This window comes from Vombatus ursinus, unplaced genomic scaffold, assembly GCF_900497805.2.
Source record: "Vombatus ursinus unplaced genomic scaffold, bare-nosed wombat genome assembly UNPS02014799.1, whole genome shotgun sequence".
Classification (NCBI taxonomy): Eukaryota; Metazoa; Chordata; class Mammalia; order Diprotodontia; family Vombatidae; genus Vombatus; species Vombatus ursinus.
In genome coordinates this window covers 29,188,857-29,209,418 of record NW_020954577.1, presented here as the reverse complement: position 1 = coordinate 29,209,418, position 20,562 = coordinate 29,188,857, and the positions used below count along the sequence as shown (strand labels likewise).

Genomic DNA, 20,562 nt, shown 5'->3' with positions numbered 1-20,562 from the left:
TCATCTGAGGCTCAGCCTAACTATTTTCAGAGCTTCACCACACTTTCCTCTCCCAAGCACACATGCGTGAGTGTGTGTGTGTGTGTATGTGTGTGTGGAGCTGGGACTGTATGTGAAATATGGCCATTGGCAAGATGAAATATACCAACTTGCAAAGTTGGACCCAAGAGAAAATTAATTCCATGTTTAATTTCTGTTGCCAAAGGGGGAGCTTGGTTTTCCAGGAGAAAATGGCGCAGTGGGACCAGAAGGACCAAGAGGGCAGCCTGTGAGTCTCATTCTTTAATTTCTGAATCTTGGACCAACCCATAAATAAACACATTTCTCATTTGTTATGTTTCTCTTTTCCCTTTGGGCATCTTTAATCTCTTTTTCAGTAAATGACTTCTTAAAATATGAGTCACTGCAGCTAATCTTGAGGGTCAAACCGCAATGAAAATATTAAAACATTGGGGAGTTGCCTTCTTTTTGCCCTTCTCACTAAAATCCTCCCACTTAAAATACAGTCAACTTTTCTGGGTCCTCAGTTCTGTTGACTTGCACTTTTACCCACTGATACTGACTTAAAAGCATCTCAGTTGAAATGGTTACTTCCTGGAATTTCTCCAAAATCCATAATTTAGACCTAAGGGGTGGTGGTAGTGGTAGTAGATGCTCATGATGCATCTTACACTTGTAAGAGACAAGATTTACCACCATGTTTTTGGACCTCATTCTCATCAGCCACACCAGAGAACTCAGCTTGAGCTTTCTTTGCTCTGCACAATAAGGGCACAACACCTTCAGGGTCTCTCTCTCTTTTCTTAGCTCCCTCTTTGTTTCTGGCTTCCCAGCTAAATATTGGCTGTAATTTCCTGTCTTCTGTATTACTTACAACTCGTGTTCAGGAAAGATACACATTTGTACGGTCATATCACATTTCCTCAGTGTTTGTTCTTTCTCCATCCTGGCATGAAGGCTAAACTAAATGACTTGTAAGCTTGTGCTTAGTGGTTTAGTCATGTCCAATTCTTTGTGACCCTATATGGTATTTTCTTGGCAAAGGTACTGGAGTGGTTTGCCATTTCCTTCTCTAGTGGATTAAGGCAAATAGAAGTTAAGTGACTTGCCCAGTCTGAGGCTAGATTTGAACTCAGTTCTTTTTGACTCCAGACCCAGCTCTTTAGCCACTGAGCCACCTAACTGCCTCCTTGTAAGCTAGGTGGCACAACAGGTAGAGTACTGGGCTTAGAATCAGGAAGACTTGAGTTCAGATCTTCCCATAGACAACTTATTGACTGTGTGATGGCGAGCAAGTCACTTCACCCTTCATTGTTAAAGGGATTAGACTCAGTGACCTCTAAAGTATCTTTCCCATCTATACCTATGCTCCTAAATCAGCAAGTTTCTTTATTATTTCATCCTATGTAAAAGCAGAGCTTTTGTTTAAGAACACCATTTGGATCTTCTTATATGGCCCAAAGGTCCTGTCTGAAGATTAGAGACTCTTTGGCTCCCTAATAATTATTTTTTATCCCAAAGAATCCCTTTACTCTCTAGTCTGAACCTACGTATTAGGCTTCTAGCCTCCACAACCACCATTCCATCATGGAACCATTGAGATTATTCCTTGGCTGGTGATTCAGGTGTCAGAGTGACCTTGTTAATTAAGCCCTTCCCTTTATGTCTTCTTAGGGTATAGATGGCAATGATGGGCATGGTCACTCAGGAAGAAAAGGAGCTAAGGTAAGTTCAAATTATTCATTTACTCTGAGTCAGAGGCTGTCTCTTCCTTGAAGGCGAGAGTGACCCGATTTAGTACCCGGGCTGATGACCACATTCTGTGGATAGCAAACTGATAGACCAAAACCAATATTATTTTCTTTTAAAGTTTAGTTTCAACATTTCCCTTTTTTCAAGAGTCTGTAACAGAAGAGACAAAGGGTGTGCTTGGTTGCTTTCACTTAGGATTCTTTTGGTCCCCTGGACTTATCATACGGTCAGAGCTGTGGCCTTATGGATCATTCTTCTGGTCCAACTCATTCACTTTACAGATGAGACAGCTGAGGCCTAGAGAATCGAAGAGACTTGCTCGACATCATATGTCTATCCGGTAACAAAGCTTGAACTAGAACACGAGCCTCCTAACTCCTTCTTTCTACCATTTTGGAAGTCTGACTTGTCCTTCAGTGGAGAGCTAGTTTAGTGAGGCATCGTGGGTAGAATCCAAGTCAACAAGCTATTTATGGAGACTCCCTGAGTTCGTGGCCTGAGAGCTGGAAAGGACCTTAAAGACCAGTGACACCGACCCCATTCATTTACAGACCCTGTGGCCATTGGCCAATAGATTCCTATGAATTCTTTTAGACGTCGCTCGACGCTCCTGGTAAAGGGCCGTAGCTCTTCCTTATGCTTCCAAAGGTGGTATTTGACTTATCCTTGCTCATCATTGGATCAGGCCTGAGGTGTCTGAAAAAAAATTCCTGATGAAGAATCCTGGATAGACATCAGACTGAAGGAGGGAAATTTCGGGAAAAATTATTTGAAAATTTTCTTATCTTAAGTTGTATAAATGAAATATGGTCCCTTAAGAGCGGCGGGAGATGAAAGCTCTGTGTAGTTGTTGTTCCTGGCAATGGTGTCCTATCTATTTGCTCAGAAATAAGAAATGTTTAACCTTTTCCTTTGAAGAGTTTCATAACAAAGGCTTAATTCAAAAGACATTGAGTCAAATTTCCTGTTGTCTTTGACATTAGGGTGAACCTGGCTTCCCTGGATACCCTGGCATACAAGTAAGTCAGCTGACTTGCAGGGATGCTGAACATTTGCTGTTGGTTAGCCCTTTGACCTCCTCATTCTCAAGAATCTGACTTTAAATCTCTAAAGGGGGAAGATGGTGATAAAGGCCAATCAGGAAACCAAGGACCAAAGGGATTTCCGGGGAAAAGGGTAAGCCTCAGAGGATTTGGTGTGTGCTCTTGGATGTCTGCCATGTAATATACAGAGACCATACACAGGATTCTTTGAGAGGCTCTCTGGGTCCTTGGAGTTGTAAGATTTTCAGGGAATCCTCTAACATTTCTCTTCTTCTGTCTTCCCTCAACTTTCTCCTCTGAGCACACAAGTGTACAGTAGCAGGCTAAAATCAGTTAAAAATAAACTTGGGTACCTTTTTTTTTTTTAACACTGGTTGCTTTTTAGGACCATATTAGACAGGGTGGAAGAGGCAGCCTCAGAACAGACTATCTTGCCCTAAAATTCTCTCTGCCTTTTCTTTCTGCTAAGTTGTTTTCTGATAAGGTGTCTCCTGAGCTGACCTTACAAAGAAGCAGCCACCTAAGTGGTACAACTTGAGAGTGCCTAGGTGTAGTTTTCTGTTTTACCACCTGCCAAATCTCTCCTTCACTGCCTTTCATAGGGGCTAAAATTTTATTGTTTAAATTTCTCAAACCTTATTTTGTAGGATTGCTAATATCCTACTCCAGTGACTTGTCATGGCATGTAGGTGACCCTAGGCTCGCAAAGACCATCTCAATGGAGGGTAAACTCCAGTGGGTCTCATCAAAGTGGACAAGGTTTGTGTTTGTCCCCATACCATCCTTCATTCAAAGACCAATCTAGATAAGTTCTGAGACGTTCAGCACAAAATTGGCAGTAGGTGATGAGTTTTCTTTTGACCACAGCAAGACTGGAAACTGTCTACTATCTGAGAGGGTTCCCAAGGGTCATAATCAGTGTTGGTGGAGATAGTACCCTCACTGGCAAAAATCACAGGTCTTGGGAAATGCTGAAGTGCCTGAAAGATACCCTATGCTAAGCGCTGAGAATACAAAAGAGAAATAAGATATACACGAAGGGTAATATTCGTGATCAAAGTAGACTAGGGATGCTTCAGAAGAAACCATCTAGTTCATTTTCTATCTGGGCATACTAGGTGGCATCATAGTGCATAGAGCACTGGACTTGGAATCAGGAAGACTCATCTTCGTGAGTTCAAATCCAGACTCAGACACTGACTAGCTACGTGACCCTGGACAAGTCACTTAACCCAGTTTGCCTCAGTTTCTTTATCTGTAAAGTGAGCTGGAGAAGGAAATGGCAAACCACTCCAGGATCTCTGACAAAAACACTGCTCTTCCAATGGGGTTCTGAAGAGTCAGACATGACTGAACAACAACTGGGCAGGAATCCCCTATGTAATATTCCCAATAAGTACTCATCCAAGCTCTGTTTAAAAAAAGATTTCTAGTGAAGAAAGCCCATGACCACTTAGGCAGTCCATTCCAGTTTGGGACAGTTCTATTAGGAAGTTTTTCCTTATATGAACCAAACTGTTTCTCTGTGCAATGTTTCTCTACCTCCCCTATTCTCCCATTTCTGCCCTCTGGGGCCAGGCAGAACAAACCTAATCCTTCCTTGTGGGAGCCTTTCAGATACTTGAAGACTGCTGTCACGTTTTCTCCAAGTCTCTCAGCCAACATTTATATGACCCAGCTTTGAGTCTTGTCACTGTCTTGGATGACCTTCTCTAGCTATGCTCCAGCTTCTCAATGTCCCTCTAAAATGTGGCCCCAGAATTAAACCCAATACTCTGAGTGTGCTCTGGCCAGGGCATCTGACCTGGACACCTGACTAGGGCATCACTTTGGGGCTTTTTTCTCAGGCTCTGCAACTAGTTTTCCTTAGCTAGGAGGAAATCCCTCCTTGATGGCCATAACTGTTCTTTGCAAGTACATTCCATATTTGAAGGTCTCAATGGGTCCTGAGCCAACTTTTTAGATCTGTTTCAAAGATGTCTGGATTTTTCTATTGAAAGGCAAACCTTGTTCCACATCCCATTCTCCACATGCCACTAGGGGTTGATTCACAGGATTCCTTTTCTGTAAAACAATCCTTGGACTTTATGTCAAGCTTATTAACCTAGGTTTGCAAAGATATGATGGGGCTTTCGGTGCTGATGGCCAGGGGTAGGGGAGATGGTTTCTGAGGAGATAATAAAGTTGGTACCAAGGGAGACAGCATTTGACTTTGGTTTGATTCTCTTTAGGGAAATTCTGGCTCGCCTGGGCTGGATGGATCACCAGGAGATCCAGGGTCCCCTGGACCAATGGTAACATGTTATTTAGATTAACTTTTCGTGTAAAAAATACTGAATGTAGGAAGCCTCTTATTTGATTAGAAACTTCCAAGAGCCCCATACGCCTTGCTTCCCGTTGCCACTTCCATATACCGGCCTGTTGGGCCCCAGAGGTATTGAGTTAGTTTCAGGGCTGAGCATGGGCATTGGTGCCTTCAGAAAACTCACATTCTCTCACAGGAAACAATAGGCACGTATCCTGGCATACACCCAATAGAGACGAGGTGACCAGGGAGGAGAGAGGAGGGGGCAGACCATACAGTGGCATGTGGAATCCAGCCTTCTAATCCTTGGGTTCTCTTCATTTCAGGGCAGCAAGGGATCGAAGGGTTTGTCAGACATGATGGTGAGTGACAGTCTCGGTTTTGAATTTTATTCTGTCTAATGAGTATCTCGTTGGTTGTCCAATGAAAGCTGTCTACTTTTACTCATTATAGATCAGTTCATCTCTCAGAAAGATTCCTCAGTTTCCCTTCTTATGACTTATCCTAGCATGAAAAAGACTACAGGTTCCTTGATACATGTGATAATTTTGTTCCCAAAAAGCTAAGTGTAGATCAGTGGGTCTTTTTTGGTGAGAGGTCTGTGGTTTAAGTAGACTTTGGCTCTTCAAGGATTCTTGACTAATTGATGTGGTCAGCTCTCCACAGATGCAGATTGTAGCCCAGTGGGGACATAGTAGTCAGCTTCTGGGGTTATTATGACTGAAAAAGATAACCTTGGCCCCATAGTGCTCTCCTCCATTCCTCATCACCTAGTGATGAACCTTTCCAACCTTCTCTGGGCAGAGTTATAAATGGCAGGACATGCTGCCTAATGCTGGGCCCATATTGGAAATGTACTGAGGCATGGGGAGAGAGGTAGGAAGGGCCATTTAGATAAGTGGCCTGGCCATTTAGATAAAAGCATCTTGGAAAATCCTTTAAAAAAATTATATAATTCTCCCTCCCCCACCATTTTATATATATCTAATATATATCTATTTATAGATATATCTGTATTATATCTAATTTTATGTATGTTATATATTTATATATGTAAGTATATCTAATTATAATAATTACATGTATTTATTTATGTGTGGGTATAACACTAGGGGTCACTGTATAACAACATTAAGACAGAATAGAAGTGAAACTGGAGTCCTAACTGTACCCCGTCATATTCACTCTCCCTAAACTGCTTCAAGGGCTGCCAGTAGGTCAGTAATAATGAAAGTCAGGCTGTTAGCCATAGGGAGGCAAGGGCAGGTCCCAAATTCCCTTTGAAAGTTCTGCCTTGGGAAACTGAGGCTAAGGACAATCCCAGATAAATGACTTATCATACATGCCCCCAGTTAGAGAGAGATTCTCTAACAATGGACCAGGGATCAGGGGAGAAAAGCTGCCTGGAGGTGGGGGCAGGGAGGCCCAAACTATCCAAGCTGTCCATACAACAAGCAAAGGGACACAAGAAAATATAAGGTTTGGGTTGGCCATGCATGATGGCGACAAAAAAACCAAACCAAAACAAAAAAACAAAAAAACAAAACAAAACAAAAAAAACTAGCTTAGCACAGAACTGGAGTAAGAGTAGAGGAACACGCTCAGAGATGAGTGCCAGGCATGAGGATAAGGGCAGTCAGTTGCTCTATGGTCCTAATAACCCATTGGCTTTTACTGGATTCCAACCACATGACAAGATGCTCATCAGAGCAGTCTTATATATGTTGAGCAGTCCCCATGGTCTTTCTTCTTTCTCCCAGTGGCCTGAGAAGGGGAACTTTCTCCCTGGTTCACCATCACTGTTAAAACTAGTCCTAGCCTGCCTCACAGGACCCCTGCCATACCACCCTCCATGTTTTTTCTGCTCCCTGCCCTGAGGTAGTACGAACAATCGTCCCACCAAGACTTGAAACTACATTTCTCACAGGGGAGTCCTGAAGCCTGGATCTTCTCCTAGAGTCTGGCAGGTGATCTATGCATATATTTTGGTCTAGGCCTGTGATATCCTTGGCATAAGGGATTCTTACTGAGGAAATCCCCTTTAATAATGTGTATAAGCACTGAGAATTGCATGGGGGGCACTGAGAGGTTAAGTAGCCTGTATAAGGTTGCACAGCCAGGTTGTATGGAGGCCTCCTTGATCCCAGGTCTTCCTGACTCTATGCATTAAATCTCACTCACCGAAGGTATTAGGTGGCACTGTGGGTAGAGTGCTGAGACTAGAGTTAGGAAGACTCATCTTCCTGAATTCAAATCTGGCTTCAGATACTTCCTAGCTGTGTGACCCTGGGCAAGTCACTTAACTTTGCTTGCCTCAGTTTCCTCATCTGTAACATGAGCTGGAGAAGGAAATGGCAAACCACTCGAGTATCTTTGCCAAGAAAACCCCAAATGGGGTCACAGAGGCAGAAATGACTGAAATGACTGAATAAAAGTAAAACTGAAAGTATTATTATATGCATTTTATGGATGAGAAAAGTGGAACTTGGAAAGAGAAGGCAGCATGATATAGTGGAAAAGAAAAAAAGACTTGGGTTCCAATCCTAGCTTTGTCATTGGCTACCTGTGTGACCTTGGGCAGTCATTAAACAGTTTCCTGGAAAACGAAGGAGTTGCATTAGCTTTCCTGCTAGGTCCCTTCTAACTCTAAAGCTGTGATCTAAAGGTAAAACAACTTGGTCATAACTTCGAAGGCAGAATTCAAATTCCGGTCTTCCTGATTCCAAGTCCAGGTCTCTGACCATTCTTCCGTGCTGTTTTTCCTTATTATCTAAACCTGAATTTTCATTATGGGGTTTCTTTCATCCAAGGTACCCCTAGGTTTTATCTTAAGGTGTTCCACTGTTCTCTTCCATGCCTGGGTTAGTCTGCCTGATTCTGAATAAGTATCAAAGGTAGAGTCAGAAGCCTAGGGTTTGAACTCCAGCATTTCTATTTTGTACCCTAGCCTCAGTTTCCTTACCTGTAAAAGAGGGGGATACCCTAGATGAACTCTGAAGTGCCTCCTTGTTCCATATCTATGTCCTCATGATAAAGGAGGGACAGGACAACAGGGCTTTCAGCAGTGGGAGGTGGTGGGCAGAGTGATGGAGGGAGGGAAGGAAGCAAGGTCATTTGCTGAGAGCTAGTGGTGGCTGTCCACAGGACCATTCCAGGAAGGGCAGGGTGTTGTGGGGGCCACCATCTTAGAGATCAAAGAGTTGAACTGTCCTGATGCTCAGGAGATGCTCTGTGACCTCAGCCTCAAAGAAGTTAGGATTGAGGGGAAAGGAAGAACAAGATAGGACAATCTATACTCTACAGCAGATAAAAATTATTTTTCTTCACATGCATAAAAACTGTGAGGGTTATAAAATGTCAGATGTGCCCAGTGTCTGGAGATATAGATGTGATGCAACAGTCTTGAAAGGCAACACAGAATAGTGCAGAGAGAGCTGGCCTCAAAGTCAAGAAGACCTGGGTTTGGGTGTTGCCTCTGACACCTACTGGCTGTGTGATCCTGCCCGAGTCACCTATCTGTCAGTGCTCCAAAGACAAGGATGTCAAATAGAAATTGATCCCCGTGGGCTGTATATTGACTTAGGAAACCACAAATCAATATTATTTGTCATATTATATCTTTGCTTTGTAGAACATTTCCCAGTTACATTATGATCCAGTTCTGGGCACACTTGGGAGTTTTGCTGCCAGGTGAGGGGTGGGAGGAAGGTTTGACAGTGCCATTGGTGGCAGGTTCTAGGCCGTTCTCTTAGGCCAGACATGTCAAACACTGCCAGCAGGCCCAGGAAACACTCTCCAGTGTGACAGCCCAGAGCAAATTTAAATTCCATTGGGAAATAGTTAACAAAATAAATAAAAATATACTATGACATAGATAATATTAGTTTATGGTTTTCTAAGTCAATATATGACCTGCAGGGGTTGTTTCTAAGTTACCCCTACACCGGGAGATGGAGTTTCCTCACCCAGAAATTCTCTATCTCAAGGAAACCACAGATAGCTTCCCTATTCCCATCCCTACGCAACCTTGGACTTTTCTGCAAAAGAAAATCTGACTGTGGATGTTGATACCCTTATGAAATATTTATCAACTCTATTAAACATTTCTAAATCGCTGATATTTTCTGCTTTCTTTTGTTCCTTTCCTTTAAATAGCCTTGTGACATTGTTGACTTCACGAGAAAAAACTGCCGTGAGTAGCCCAACCTCTCCCTGCCCTCTCTGGGCAAACCTGCACATCCCCTGCTTGACTGTGATAGCTTCAGGAATGGCCCCTGTATCCCCAGCGCCCAGCACAGTGCCTGGCATGTAGTAGGGGCTTCTTAAATACTTGTTGATTGGTTAATGGCTGTATGCTCAAGTGGTCCCTCACCATCTGACTTAACTGAAGGTCTGGAAGGCACAACTCTCGATGAAAGAGCCATAAAGTGAGAATGACACCATGACTTCAGTCCCTCTCTTAATAGTCACGAAGCTGTACAGATAGCAGGTCTTTGCACACTGTGTCAGGATGGAGAACAAGCCTTGCACGGGGCTTGAAACCTGGTAGATGGAACACTCGTGGGCACGCTTCTCATTTTGTGCTTGGGGACGGCCACGGCTTGGCAGGATGTTTCCTAAAGTGCCTGATGTTTATAGCGTCCCTTAAAGTTTGCAGTGTCCTCTGTGTCTTTAGGTCTGGTAACAATCCTGTGAGGTAGACACTGGAGAAATTGATTATCATCCCTATTGAGCAGTCCCGATGAGGAAACTGAGGCTCAAGCAACTTGCATAGTCAGAGAGCTAATAAATGGAAGAAACGGGGTTTGAACTACCATCTTACTGACTCTGAGCTTAGCACTTTATTCAAATACTAAGGCATTTACACAGAGCTTTATAAAGACTTTAATAAGGGAAACTGGGGCAGTGAGGTGGCATAGTGGATAGAGCGCCGGCCCTGGATTCAGGAGAACCTGAGTTCAAATCTGGTCTCAGATACATAACACTCACTAGCTGTGTGACTTTCGGCAAGTCACCTAACCCTAATTGCCTCACCAAAAAGAAACAAATAAGGGAAACCAAAGTTGGTTCTTCAGTAGAAATGAATACCATCTTGCTTGGGTGACAGCATAGCCTATGAGAAGGAGATTAACGTAAGATCAATCTGGAAAGACAGGTTGGAGACAATGGGGAGTTACTGAAGCATGTCCAACAGGGGAGTGGGCTTTGGGACTTTCGATTCCTCAGCTGTTGTGGAGGATGGATTGGAGTGGGGATACCCTAGGATATTTTTATCCTATCAAACACCTATTTTTCCCAGCACCAAGGGAGCTTTTCCATCTGACCAACAGTCAGGTCTAATTTATATGCCCCCGGCCTTCTTCCTTGCCTTGTCTCTTTCTATTCTACTATTATTTAAAGAAGCTCTAGTATGAATTCTTTCTTTCCTAGGGCCATGTGCCTTGAATGGCTCTGTAAGAAGTTAGATATTATGACCGCAAAGATTCCTGTGAAGGGATATTTCTTTGGCTTCCTGCTGAAAGCATGAGCAGTGAAAGAGATGCTTATTATCTAAATACCAATTATGCCATTTTTTTTTCTCTTTTTCTTCCTTTCCTTTCCAGCTTGTTCATCACGTAAGTAACTGTGTATTTTTTTCTTGCTTAAAAACATGGAATTTTCAGAGTTGTTACTGACGTCTTAGTTATTTATTATTTTCTGTTTTCAAGATAAAGCCAAATGTCCAGTATTCCCAACTGAGGTGGTCTTTGCTCTGGACATGTCTGAAGAGGTTACAGAGTCAGAATTTGAGAGGATGAGGGATATTTTGCTGTCGCTGCTAAGAAGGATGAGCATCAGCCAAAACAATTGTCCAACTGATGCCCGGGTGGCCATTGTTTCCTACAGCAACAGGGTACATTACTTGGTTCGCTTCTCAGACTTTCAGAACAAGAATCTACTCCTCCAAGCCATCAGGAACGTACCTTTGGAGCAGTCCATGGGCCAGCGGGACCTTGGCACTGCCCTGAGATTTGTGGCAAGAAATGCCTTCAAACGTATTCGTAACGGCATCCTCATGAAGAAGGTCGCCATATTCTTTGTGGCAGGCCCGTCCTCTGGTGGTGATTCTATCCACACAGCCATGCTGGAGTTTAGTGCCCTGGACATCGTTCCCACTGTTATCGCGTTCAATGACGATCCCCTCATACAACATGCCTTGTCGGTAAGTTGTTACTTGGTATGCCACTAGGAATAGATTGGTGGGTAGAAGGGGGCCTTGATGCAGACCTTGGAAGGTTTGGAACACCAAGGTTGAGTACAAGGAAACTTGGAACATACAGCAAGGTAGTAAAACAAGCTAACTTTATTGGGGGATATTTTTATAATATGGAGGGCAGTCAGGGAAGATGATGGAAACAGGTTGGGACTGCTGGGAATGGAGCCCCCTCCCAAACTAGTAAAGTCTGGTGGGTTTTGGTCGGGTTCTTCTCTGGGACCCGCAGGACCAGGCATTGGGAGAAAGGAATGAGGATTTGGAGCCTAGTGATTGTTCATGCTACTGGGATGAAGGAAGACTTTGGGGACTAGAGATTAATTGATATTCAAGCTTGCAGGAGGGAAAGAAACTTTGGGCCGTCACTTTTGGCCTTACTCTGACAGTCACCAGGAGGTGTGACAGTTTCTTAGTTTAGTGGGATGCTATGGGCTCATTTCAAAATGGGAGGGGAGTTTTTGGTTAGTACATATCAGCTCTTCAGTATGCAGTTATTTAGTACCTACTATGTGCCTGGCACCATGCTAATTTGAGAGCTGCCTTAGGGAAGGACTTTACAATGCACAGATGCCTACAAATGGGCAGCATAACTCTGGAGAAAGGTTTGGGATTCAAATCCTGCCTCTGACCCTGACTACTTGTATGACTTGGGGTAATCTACTTAATATCCCTGGTCATTAGTTTCTTCAGCTGAAACAAGCAAGGGTTAGGATTCCTCTGAGCTCCTTTCCTGCCCCAGATTTAGGATCCTGTGTTCCTAACTCTGGTATTGAATGGCACAACAGGGTCACCCCAGGGAAGACATTCTGGAGCAACATGTTCTGTCAAAAAGGAGGAAACTTTCCCTTCCAAATGTTTTGTTCTGGAGTTCATCATTGCCTCTCTCCATGTGTGCCCTTCATGATGGTCAAGTGGCTTATGTGTAAACTTTCCTGTTTCCTGGCTGTCAGAGGAATCAGCAGACAATTAAGATTTAGACTGGAAGTCTTGGAGAAAATACCAGAGCTCTGGTTGATATTTTTAAAGATCTAAGTGGGAGGAAGTACTTGACTCCTTGAGGTTCACTTCCAGAGTAAAACTATATTCTCATGTGAAATACCTCATAATGCCTCTGCCCAAGACAGAATATTGAGCAGGATGGTCATTGGTTTGGCCACTGTTGCTCAGCAGAGGTCACAGTGGCTGCCTTAGCTGTGACCTCTACTTGAGCTCTCTACTCCTCTTTGCCCCTCTCTTCGAGAGTGAAGGAAAAACTCATGGCCCCTGGGGTAAAGCACTTACATGCTTAGAGGTAATGAATCAGCTCAAGAGGATTTTAGTCTACTTTAAAGGTTCCAGTACCAGATAGCCTCCTTTCTCTGCAAGGCTTAAAAAAATCTACCTTAAAGTACAAATTGCAAATAGGATTCATAAAATGCTCTGAATTCCCAGGCAATCTGTTGATTACCAAGGGAGGCCAGTGATCTCCCAGATAGTTGATTTTGGCTTGATCAATTATCCACAGGTTTCCCCTTTCTCTCATACTTTCTATAAGAAAAACAAAAACACAGTTAAAATGATCTTACCTTTATATGGAAAACCATTTTTAAAAAATGTAAATAGCATGTAAGCAAGACTTTGAAATATCAGAAATGTGTAGTAATGAATGCTAGCCTCATTACTAAATAGGAGAGAGAGAGAAAAAAGAAGAAAGAAGAGAGAGAAGGGGAAGAGGAGAGGGAGAGAGAGAGAGAGAGAGAGAGAGAGAGAGAGAGAGAGAGAGAGAGAAGCGAAGCATTTCCTGGAGGTAACGTGGTTATATAGAAGTCCAGAGGGTGAGTGAGGTGAAACATGATTGAGCTCTTCTGAAATAGGAGTCCCAGCAAGAGAGTTTTTCCTCATTTAGGAAGGCTCAGGGCCAGTTGTTCTAAGGTAGAAAGGTCACTAGTGAGGAAGAGAGGTCTGGTGAGTGAATCAAGGCCCCAACCAGGAGCAATGGTAGCATTAATTTGGTCATGGTTCCTAAGCTGGACCTAGATGAGTGATTAAGAAAGTGTATACTCTTTAGCAGCAAGTTCAGCTGGTGAAGGTGTGGCTGTAGAATAGTGAACTAAGTGAAGCATGCTGGGACTTTTCGTTTAAAGACAAACTCCACTATTTTAGGAAAGTTAAAGCCGAAAGAGGAAGGATGACTTACTCAGAGTCACGTAGGTAGTATAAAATGGATGTCGGATTCAAACCCAGGTCCTCTGACTTTGATAAATTGGAGTTATTGTTATATTGCCATCTCATTGCCATTATCATCACTGTCATAAAGAGTGAACATATTTTAGAACTTTAATGGTTAATAAAAAAATGAATGGTTCTTGAATGCCTCTGACAGATATCTGGGCAACAGCTTGGGGAGGAAGAGAGACAAAAATGTGGCTGTAGTTCCAGTGAGCTTGGATAGTCATGTAGGATTGGTCATGGAGTCTTTGTTGATTTTTTTTTTTTGTGATTGTCTATCTCTATATGACCTGATCCCGGTCAGGAGTGGGAAAGAACCAAATTATTTCTCTTCCTATTGGCTTTGCTTAAAACTGCTTGTTGACTTGTGGGGTGATTTTCTTCTCCATGATTATTACTGTGCTGTTTTTATTCAAAACCATAACCATATGTATCTTCTGGCAAAAAGAACATTGATGACTTTTCAATAGAAAAACATGATCTAAACAAGGCAGCCTGTCCCCTAAAGACAGGACCAAATGACAGGATATTAGAGTTGGATGTGGCCCCAGAGGTTGTCAAGTCCATTTTACAGATGAGAAAACTAAGGTGCAGATAGAAGTAGCTTAACCAAGGTCATGCAGCTAGAAATTGATGACTTACACCCAGGTCTTCTATGTTTTTTTTCACTATTTAATGTTGTTTCATTAATGTACCAGGGCTTAGCTGAGTTCGTGGCACATAGTGGGAGCTTAATAAATGTTTTTGGGCTGTCTTAGAAGCTGGATTTGAAATGCATGTTGAGACTTTCAGTCACTTATCCTCCCCCCACCCCCACACTTCCTGCAGCCCCTAAGTACACATTTCACTGCAGAGTTTAGGATCTTAAGACAAATTTTCCCTGTTAAAACTATTCAGCTTGCTTCTATGTGTTCTGTACTAAAAGAGAAAAAAATGCTCAAGTTATTTTATAAGAAGAAAACAGTGGACAGATGGTTCAAGGGCGAATGTAATATGCATTCTTCCAGATTTGCATGGTTCACTTTTCCTATAAAATGTGAGCACGTTTTCCTATGAAGTAATATGAAGTGCTGTGATACAAATTTTATTTAAATGAATGACTCTTGAATTCAGAAAGCAAAGTATTGGCATGTGTCAGTTTTAAAATCTCAGCACAGTGCCTGGCATATAGTAGGCACTTAATAAATGCTTGATGACAACTTAAACTCTGGGTTTCCATTTCTAAGAACTACTCATTTATAGAAGTTGTGGGAATGAAATGAGGGAGTGTTAAGTACACCTTGCCAGAGAGATAGAAGTAATTAATACGTGAAAAAAAAGTCCGAAACATGAATTAGGTCATTATGATAATTAGGTATTATGGTAATCAAGAGATTATCATAAAGAAGGCAGCCTTATGCTTAGGCAGAATAGACAGGCACCTGTGTTGAGCAGTGCAGGGAAAGCTCTCTCTCCTTCCCTAAGATTTCGAGTTCAGCCCAGCTTCCTTTTCCAACAGGGAGGACATGGAAGTCCACAGACTCTCAGTGACTTGCTAAAGGTTGCACAGGTAGTAGAAGAAGCAGGGAATATTCAAACTACCTTATCTGAAAACCCATGAACCATTTCAAGCACAGAGATTCACAAATGATTCTATAGGCAATTTTATAGCATCAGTTCAAGTGTACAGTTATCCATGGCAGAGCTATTCAGTAGGTACTTGGTGTTAGTATATTTTAATGGATCTCTGATCTCATCCCTGTGGATAGTCCCTCCAGTAGTGCAGATTGCGACTCATCCACACCTATACCTCTTCCTTTTCTTATCCATGACCTTTCTGTAAATACAATAATCAACTGAGCATACCTAGCATCTCCCTCTAGGTCTTTCAACATTCCTTGGGTACCAAGGCCACACTTGGGCTTTTCATCTATTCTTTCTTGATCTCACAACATGACCATCCCAATCCCTATTAATCATCCAACAAACAGATATTTATTAAGGGCCTATCATGTGCAAGGCAGCACCCAGCACCAGACAGATGCTGCACTCAGATTGGATACTCACCAGAGAAGACGTCACCATCATCCCTCATACATCTATCTCCCATATACAGCTTTCTCACACAACTAGACAGACTTAAGAATGTTCAGGGGATCGTTTGACTCCAGAGGCACAACTAGCTAGAAATGGAATAGAGACAGATTTCAACTCAATGTAATGAAGACGCTTCCTAACAATTAGAACTTCCCGAAAGTGGAATGGAGTCCTTTTGGGAAGTAATGGCTCCTTCCATGAAGATAGATGACCACTTGATGGGGCAGTAAGAGTAGAAAAGATTTCTGTTCAGGGACATGTTGGTCCAGACCAGTAGTGTTAAACTCAAATAAAAACGGATCCCTTTTGGATTACATATTGACTTAGAAAACCACAGATTGCCATTATCTATGTTGTGTTGTATTTTTTATTTATTTTGCTAAATATTTCCCAGGTAGCAAGTGGAGTTTTACCTGGCCCCAAGTTTGACAGCTCTGGATCAGAAGACCTCACAGGTCCCTCCAACTATTGCATTCTGTGATACTGGGTGCAAGAGTGAGGAAATACCCGAATGTGTTGATGTGGTCTTTAGTGATCCAGATTAGATTGCATGATTTCCATTTCAAGGCCCTATGCTGACACAATCTCTCTCTCTCTCTCTCTCTCTCTCTGCTGATGAAGAGACACTGAGGCTATAAATGTACAAGTGCCCTTACCCTTCTAGGTGGCACAGTGGATAGAGTGTTGGCCTTAGAGTCAGGAACACCTGTGTTCAAATCCTGCCTCAGACACTCGATGTGTGACCCTGGATAAGTTACTTAAATTCTCTGGGCCTCTGCTTCTTCATCTGTGAAAAGGTTTGGACTCATGAACTATGACCCCTCCAGCTTTAAATCTGTGCCCAAAGAAGCCAATTCATAGGAGCTGAAGAATCACGCTAGTCATATTCTCCAATCCCCTGTCAAAATAGTTGTTTTGACTCTCAGTTCTGTGTTTCCTCAAGTTAATGAAAAATAATCCATGATTCACAAGACAGCAAGGAAGGGAAAAGCAGCCAGATCTCTCTTGGAGACAAAGGGGTAACAAGATGGCCAAGTCAAGGAGTAAACACAAAGCAAATTAAAATGATTTCAAACCAGTTGACCAAGGAATGGATGCCAGTGCTTTTGAAATGTTTATGATTTTTTTGCATAACTCAAAGCCAACAAGTAAAAACAAGAAGGGCTAATCAGAACAACTCAGGATGACATTTACTACATCCCCTGGTGACATCTCCTGGAGGCTGGTGTGAACACCGGTGGTAGAGAGTGAAGAATTCCAGGAACTTCATGTCCTGATGCTTGGCAGGAGCAAATGGGAGGTTTTACTTAAGGCCTCCATAAATGATTAAATCATTAAAATTACTGTTAAGTATAAAAATTTTGGAACTTATAATTACCCAAAACAAATGATCATGGGACCCATGGATGTTTTGAAGTGTGTCTTTTAAAAATAAATCTGAGAATGTAATTGGGGAAAAATATAATAAAAAAAATCTGAGTTCTTAGAATCATTAGAATTTTAAAGTTGGAAGGGACTTAGGGGATCATCTCATAGATGAGGAGGCTGAGGTCCAGTTTCACACAATTAATTCATGGAAGGGAGAGTCAGGGCTGGAAACCCAGATCTCTTGTCTCCCAGAGAGCCATGAAAGGTAGAACCTTGGAATGACCTTGAAACCACTACAATCCAGTGGTCTCCTTATGATGCTTCCTACAAAAATGAAAGAAAAAGAACTTACTAAAAACGAGACTTTTGCTGAGCAATGATATCGAGTGACTCCCTGCGTTTTAAAAGTTTGAATCATTTTGCAAAAATGACTCTCTCCTCCATAGTTCCATCAAATATGAATTTCCCTCAATTTATTTAAAAATGTAACAGCCGGTACTATCCTAGAAGTTGGAAGTTTGACTTCTCCTGGCTTCTCTTAGTCGATACATTACCCTGGGAAAGTTACTTAGCTGAAGTAACTGTAGGCCTGGATTTTCTCATCTGCAAAGTGAGAGTAATAATGTCTATTTTAGTTTGCTTGAAAGGATTATTATGAGGAAGGAAAAAGATAATTGTTGTAAAGCACTTTGTAAAAATTAAAGGGCTACATAAATACTAGCTAGTTTCTTCCTCTTCTCCCTTTCCTCCTCCTCTTTTTCTTCCTCTTTACTCTCCTTCTTAGTATTAATACTTATTAATTATTGCTAATAGCCTATATGATAATGATATAACTGGTATCAATAATATAGTCATAATTATTATAGTAATACTGTAGTAGTAGGGAATACTATTACTATTTTGGTGCATGTGAAAGTCTTTGAAAAACCATGAAGTGCTATGTGAATGTAAAGAACTCATAATGAAATTATACCCAACTTTTAGGACCCCCCTATTGCATACTTTGAGATAAACTGGCTTTCTTCCCATTGTTAACATTACTTATTTGGGAGGCTGAGTTGGAGCTTCATTTTATCTCATTGGCACAGTATAATAATGGAGAAGGAAATGGCAAACCACTCCAGTATCTCTGCCAAGAAAACCCCAAATGGAGTCACAAAGAGTTGGGTAGGACTGAAAATGATGAACAGCAATAAACATTATAACCATATATGCCCCATTGACTAGTCCATTTTCCAAAACTCTTTATTGGGAAAGAGGATCAGATGCTTGCCATATCATCCTCATTACAGGACAATATGGGTTGGACATCTCCTTGGCCTTCTTCTAGCTCACAATAAGAAGAATAGAATAGCTAATGAGCTACCTAGTTTTGTAGAGTACTGATTTGGAAAATAACTTTCCAAGTTTCAGTCAAAATGGAAGGTATCAGGAGTAATCCAAACTCCTCTTCTCCAAAGACCCAGGTTATATCTCACTCCATTAAGCTATTATCAAAGCCAGCCTAATAACTGTCCTAATATGCTCCTGTGAGGTTGCCTGGGCCACTCACTGGAATGAACAATTTTTTCCACTTGAAGTAGCTGGATGCTTCCTGTGCTAGGATTGCAGTTTCTAGTCAGGTTATCAGCTCCCTGGTTCTCTTTTGAGGATGCATGATTAATTGTTCTGGTTTTTTCTATTTCCCAATTCCAATTTGGCAATAATGCTGAGCAGAGTGGAATATTTAATGCTAGGCACATGGCATGACTCATGTGAGCTTTCTCCTTCTTTGAATTCATTTCATGGAGGGTTCCAAATGAACTTCTATGGCTACCTTGAGTGGAGCACCCGTGAGCCTGGAAAGGATTTCTTCCAAGTTGTGCCAATACAACCTGAAGCACATATGGAATCCTGGGAAGCCGCCATGACCTGCTTTTAGGAAGAAGACAGTTAAGTCAGTTGTAGTCTCACCAACCTAGACCCTTACTGGTACTGGCAGGGTAGGTCAACAGAGGGTGGCTGACTGCTGCTTCCTTTAGGTTTCTAGGGGCAACCCTGAAGAACTGGGGATAGTGTCCCAGTATTATTGCTGATGAACCTCCACTGGTAAGCTTCCTCAGTTGATTATCAATTGATATCAGTTAGTCAGGCAGACCTAATTAACTTTTAGAAATGGGTATTGATTTAGCTAGCATAATAAGAACAATTAATGTAGAATATCCCTCCCAATTCTGCCAATCAGTCTCCCACAAGTATGTGCAAAATTCAGGGGAAACTGTGTTCAAGCTTAGGAAGCAATGTGGCAAAGAGTATCATGGCTTCTGGTTACTAGGGGTGCCCTTTTCTCCTCTTCATTAGGTCCTCATTAAGTTCCCCTTAAGTATGGGATAGCTTTCTTCTGGGCTCCTTGTAAGGTCCTAATGCTATCTTTCCTCTGGCTGTTCGTCTGTCTTCCATGGGTCTCTCAACGGCCAGTGCATTGCTGTTCTAGGGATACTCTTACTGTCACTGATAGGAAGTTCCAAATCTTCTGACTTTTCAAAGTTCACATGGTCATCTTCTTGTAAAGGTGGTGGGGCAGAATCTCCCTGCCCTCTCCAAGTGATTCTTCTCAGGGACTTGACTAAAGTTGCTTCACCTCCACTTTGCCTCTTGACTGACTTGCTACTGGAATGACTGATTCTGGACTAATCTGGTGTTTTTATTCAAATCCCATAGAACATGAGCAAGTCTTCAAATCAATGCTAAAACACTTGGTGTGCAGCAGTGTTTATGACTGCAAACATGTTGCACCTCCTATTCTGATTGATTCAGGAGTGACATTCTTACTTGACAACAAGTATCAGAGCATGGAGCATCTTATTAGTTACTTTAAACTGAGTGGGATAATTAATTGATTTATTGAGTTTACCCAGATCCTTATGTAGTCAACCAATAGGCATTTATTAAATGTGGAATCTATCCACACAGCAGTTTTTGTTACACCTTAAATAAAAATGGTGATGTTTTCTTAACAATTCAACAGTCATTTATCAAGGGACGGTTACATGCAAGGCATTGTGCTAAGTGCCTGGAATACAAAAATAATTAAATGAAATAGTTCTTGCCCTCAGGAAGCTTCCGTTCAACTAGTGGGATATAAGCTGGATTATATATATGTAAGAGGTTTGGTCATTGAAAGACCAGGAACTAATCACAGAAAGGGGGTATGTATGTGATCACACCAGGTCACACCTTTATAAGGTTTGAACATGCTCCTTGAGTAAATTAGAAAGGAAGCAGTGCTGTAGACAATGAGTCATAGCCCCATGACACCTTTACAAGTCAGTTCAGTCAGTTCAAGTGGGTCCAGTCAGAACTCAAGTTTTAAGAAAAATCCAGTTCTTGATAAAACGAGTAGAAGACACATGGAAGTGGAGAACCAGTATCCCCAAGAAACCTTGTGGAGCTGGGACAGTGGAAGTGTGAATGGTCAGCCTCCATGAGGAACAGAGCCAGGACTTCAGAAGCAGAGGATCATAGGGTCATAGAGAGAGAGAGAGAGAGAGAGAGAGAGAGAGAGAGAGAGAGAGAGA

The 20,562-nt window shown here is 42.1% G+C and overlaps 1 protein-coding gene across 1 annotated transcript in view; it reads left to right on the top strand.

Moving 5' to 3' along the window:
• Nucleotides 1–20,562, top strand: part of LOC114050605 (collagen alpha-4(VI) chain-like) — a 168,818-nt gene that overhangs the window by 132,711 nt on the left and 15,545 nt on the right. The window contains exons 27-35 of the mRNA XM_027872430.1: nt 206–268; nt 1,675–1,725; nt 2,736–2,771; nt 2,866–2,928; nt 5,027–5,089; nt 5,427–5,462; nt 9,256–9,292; nt 10,704–10,715; nt 10,809–11,302. Coding sequence (XP_027728231.1) covers nt 206–268; nt 1,675–1,725; nt 2,736–2,771; nt 2,866–2,928; nt 5,027–5,089; nt 5,427–5,462; nt 9,256–9,292; nt 10,704–10,715; nt 10,809–11,302 — 855 coding nt within the window. The remainder of the gene's footprint in view (nt 1–205; nt 269–1,674; nt 1,726–2,735; nt 2,772–2,865; nt 2,929–5,026; nt 5,090–5,426; nt 5,463–9,255; nt 9,293–10,703; nt 10,716–10,808; nt 11,303–20,562) is intronic.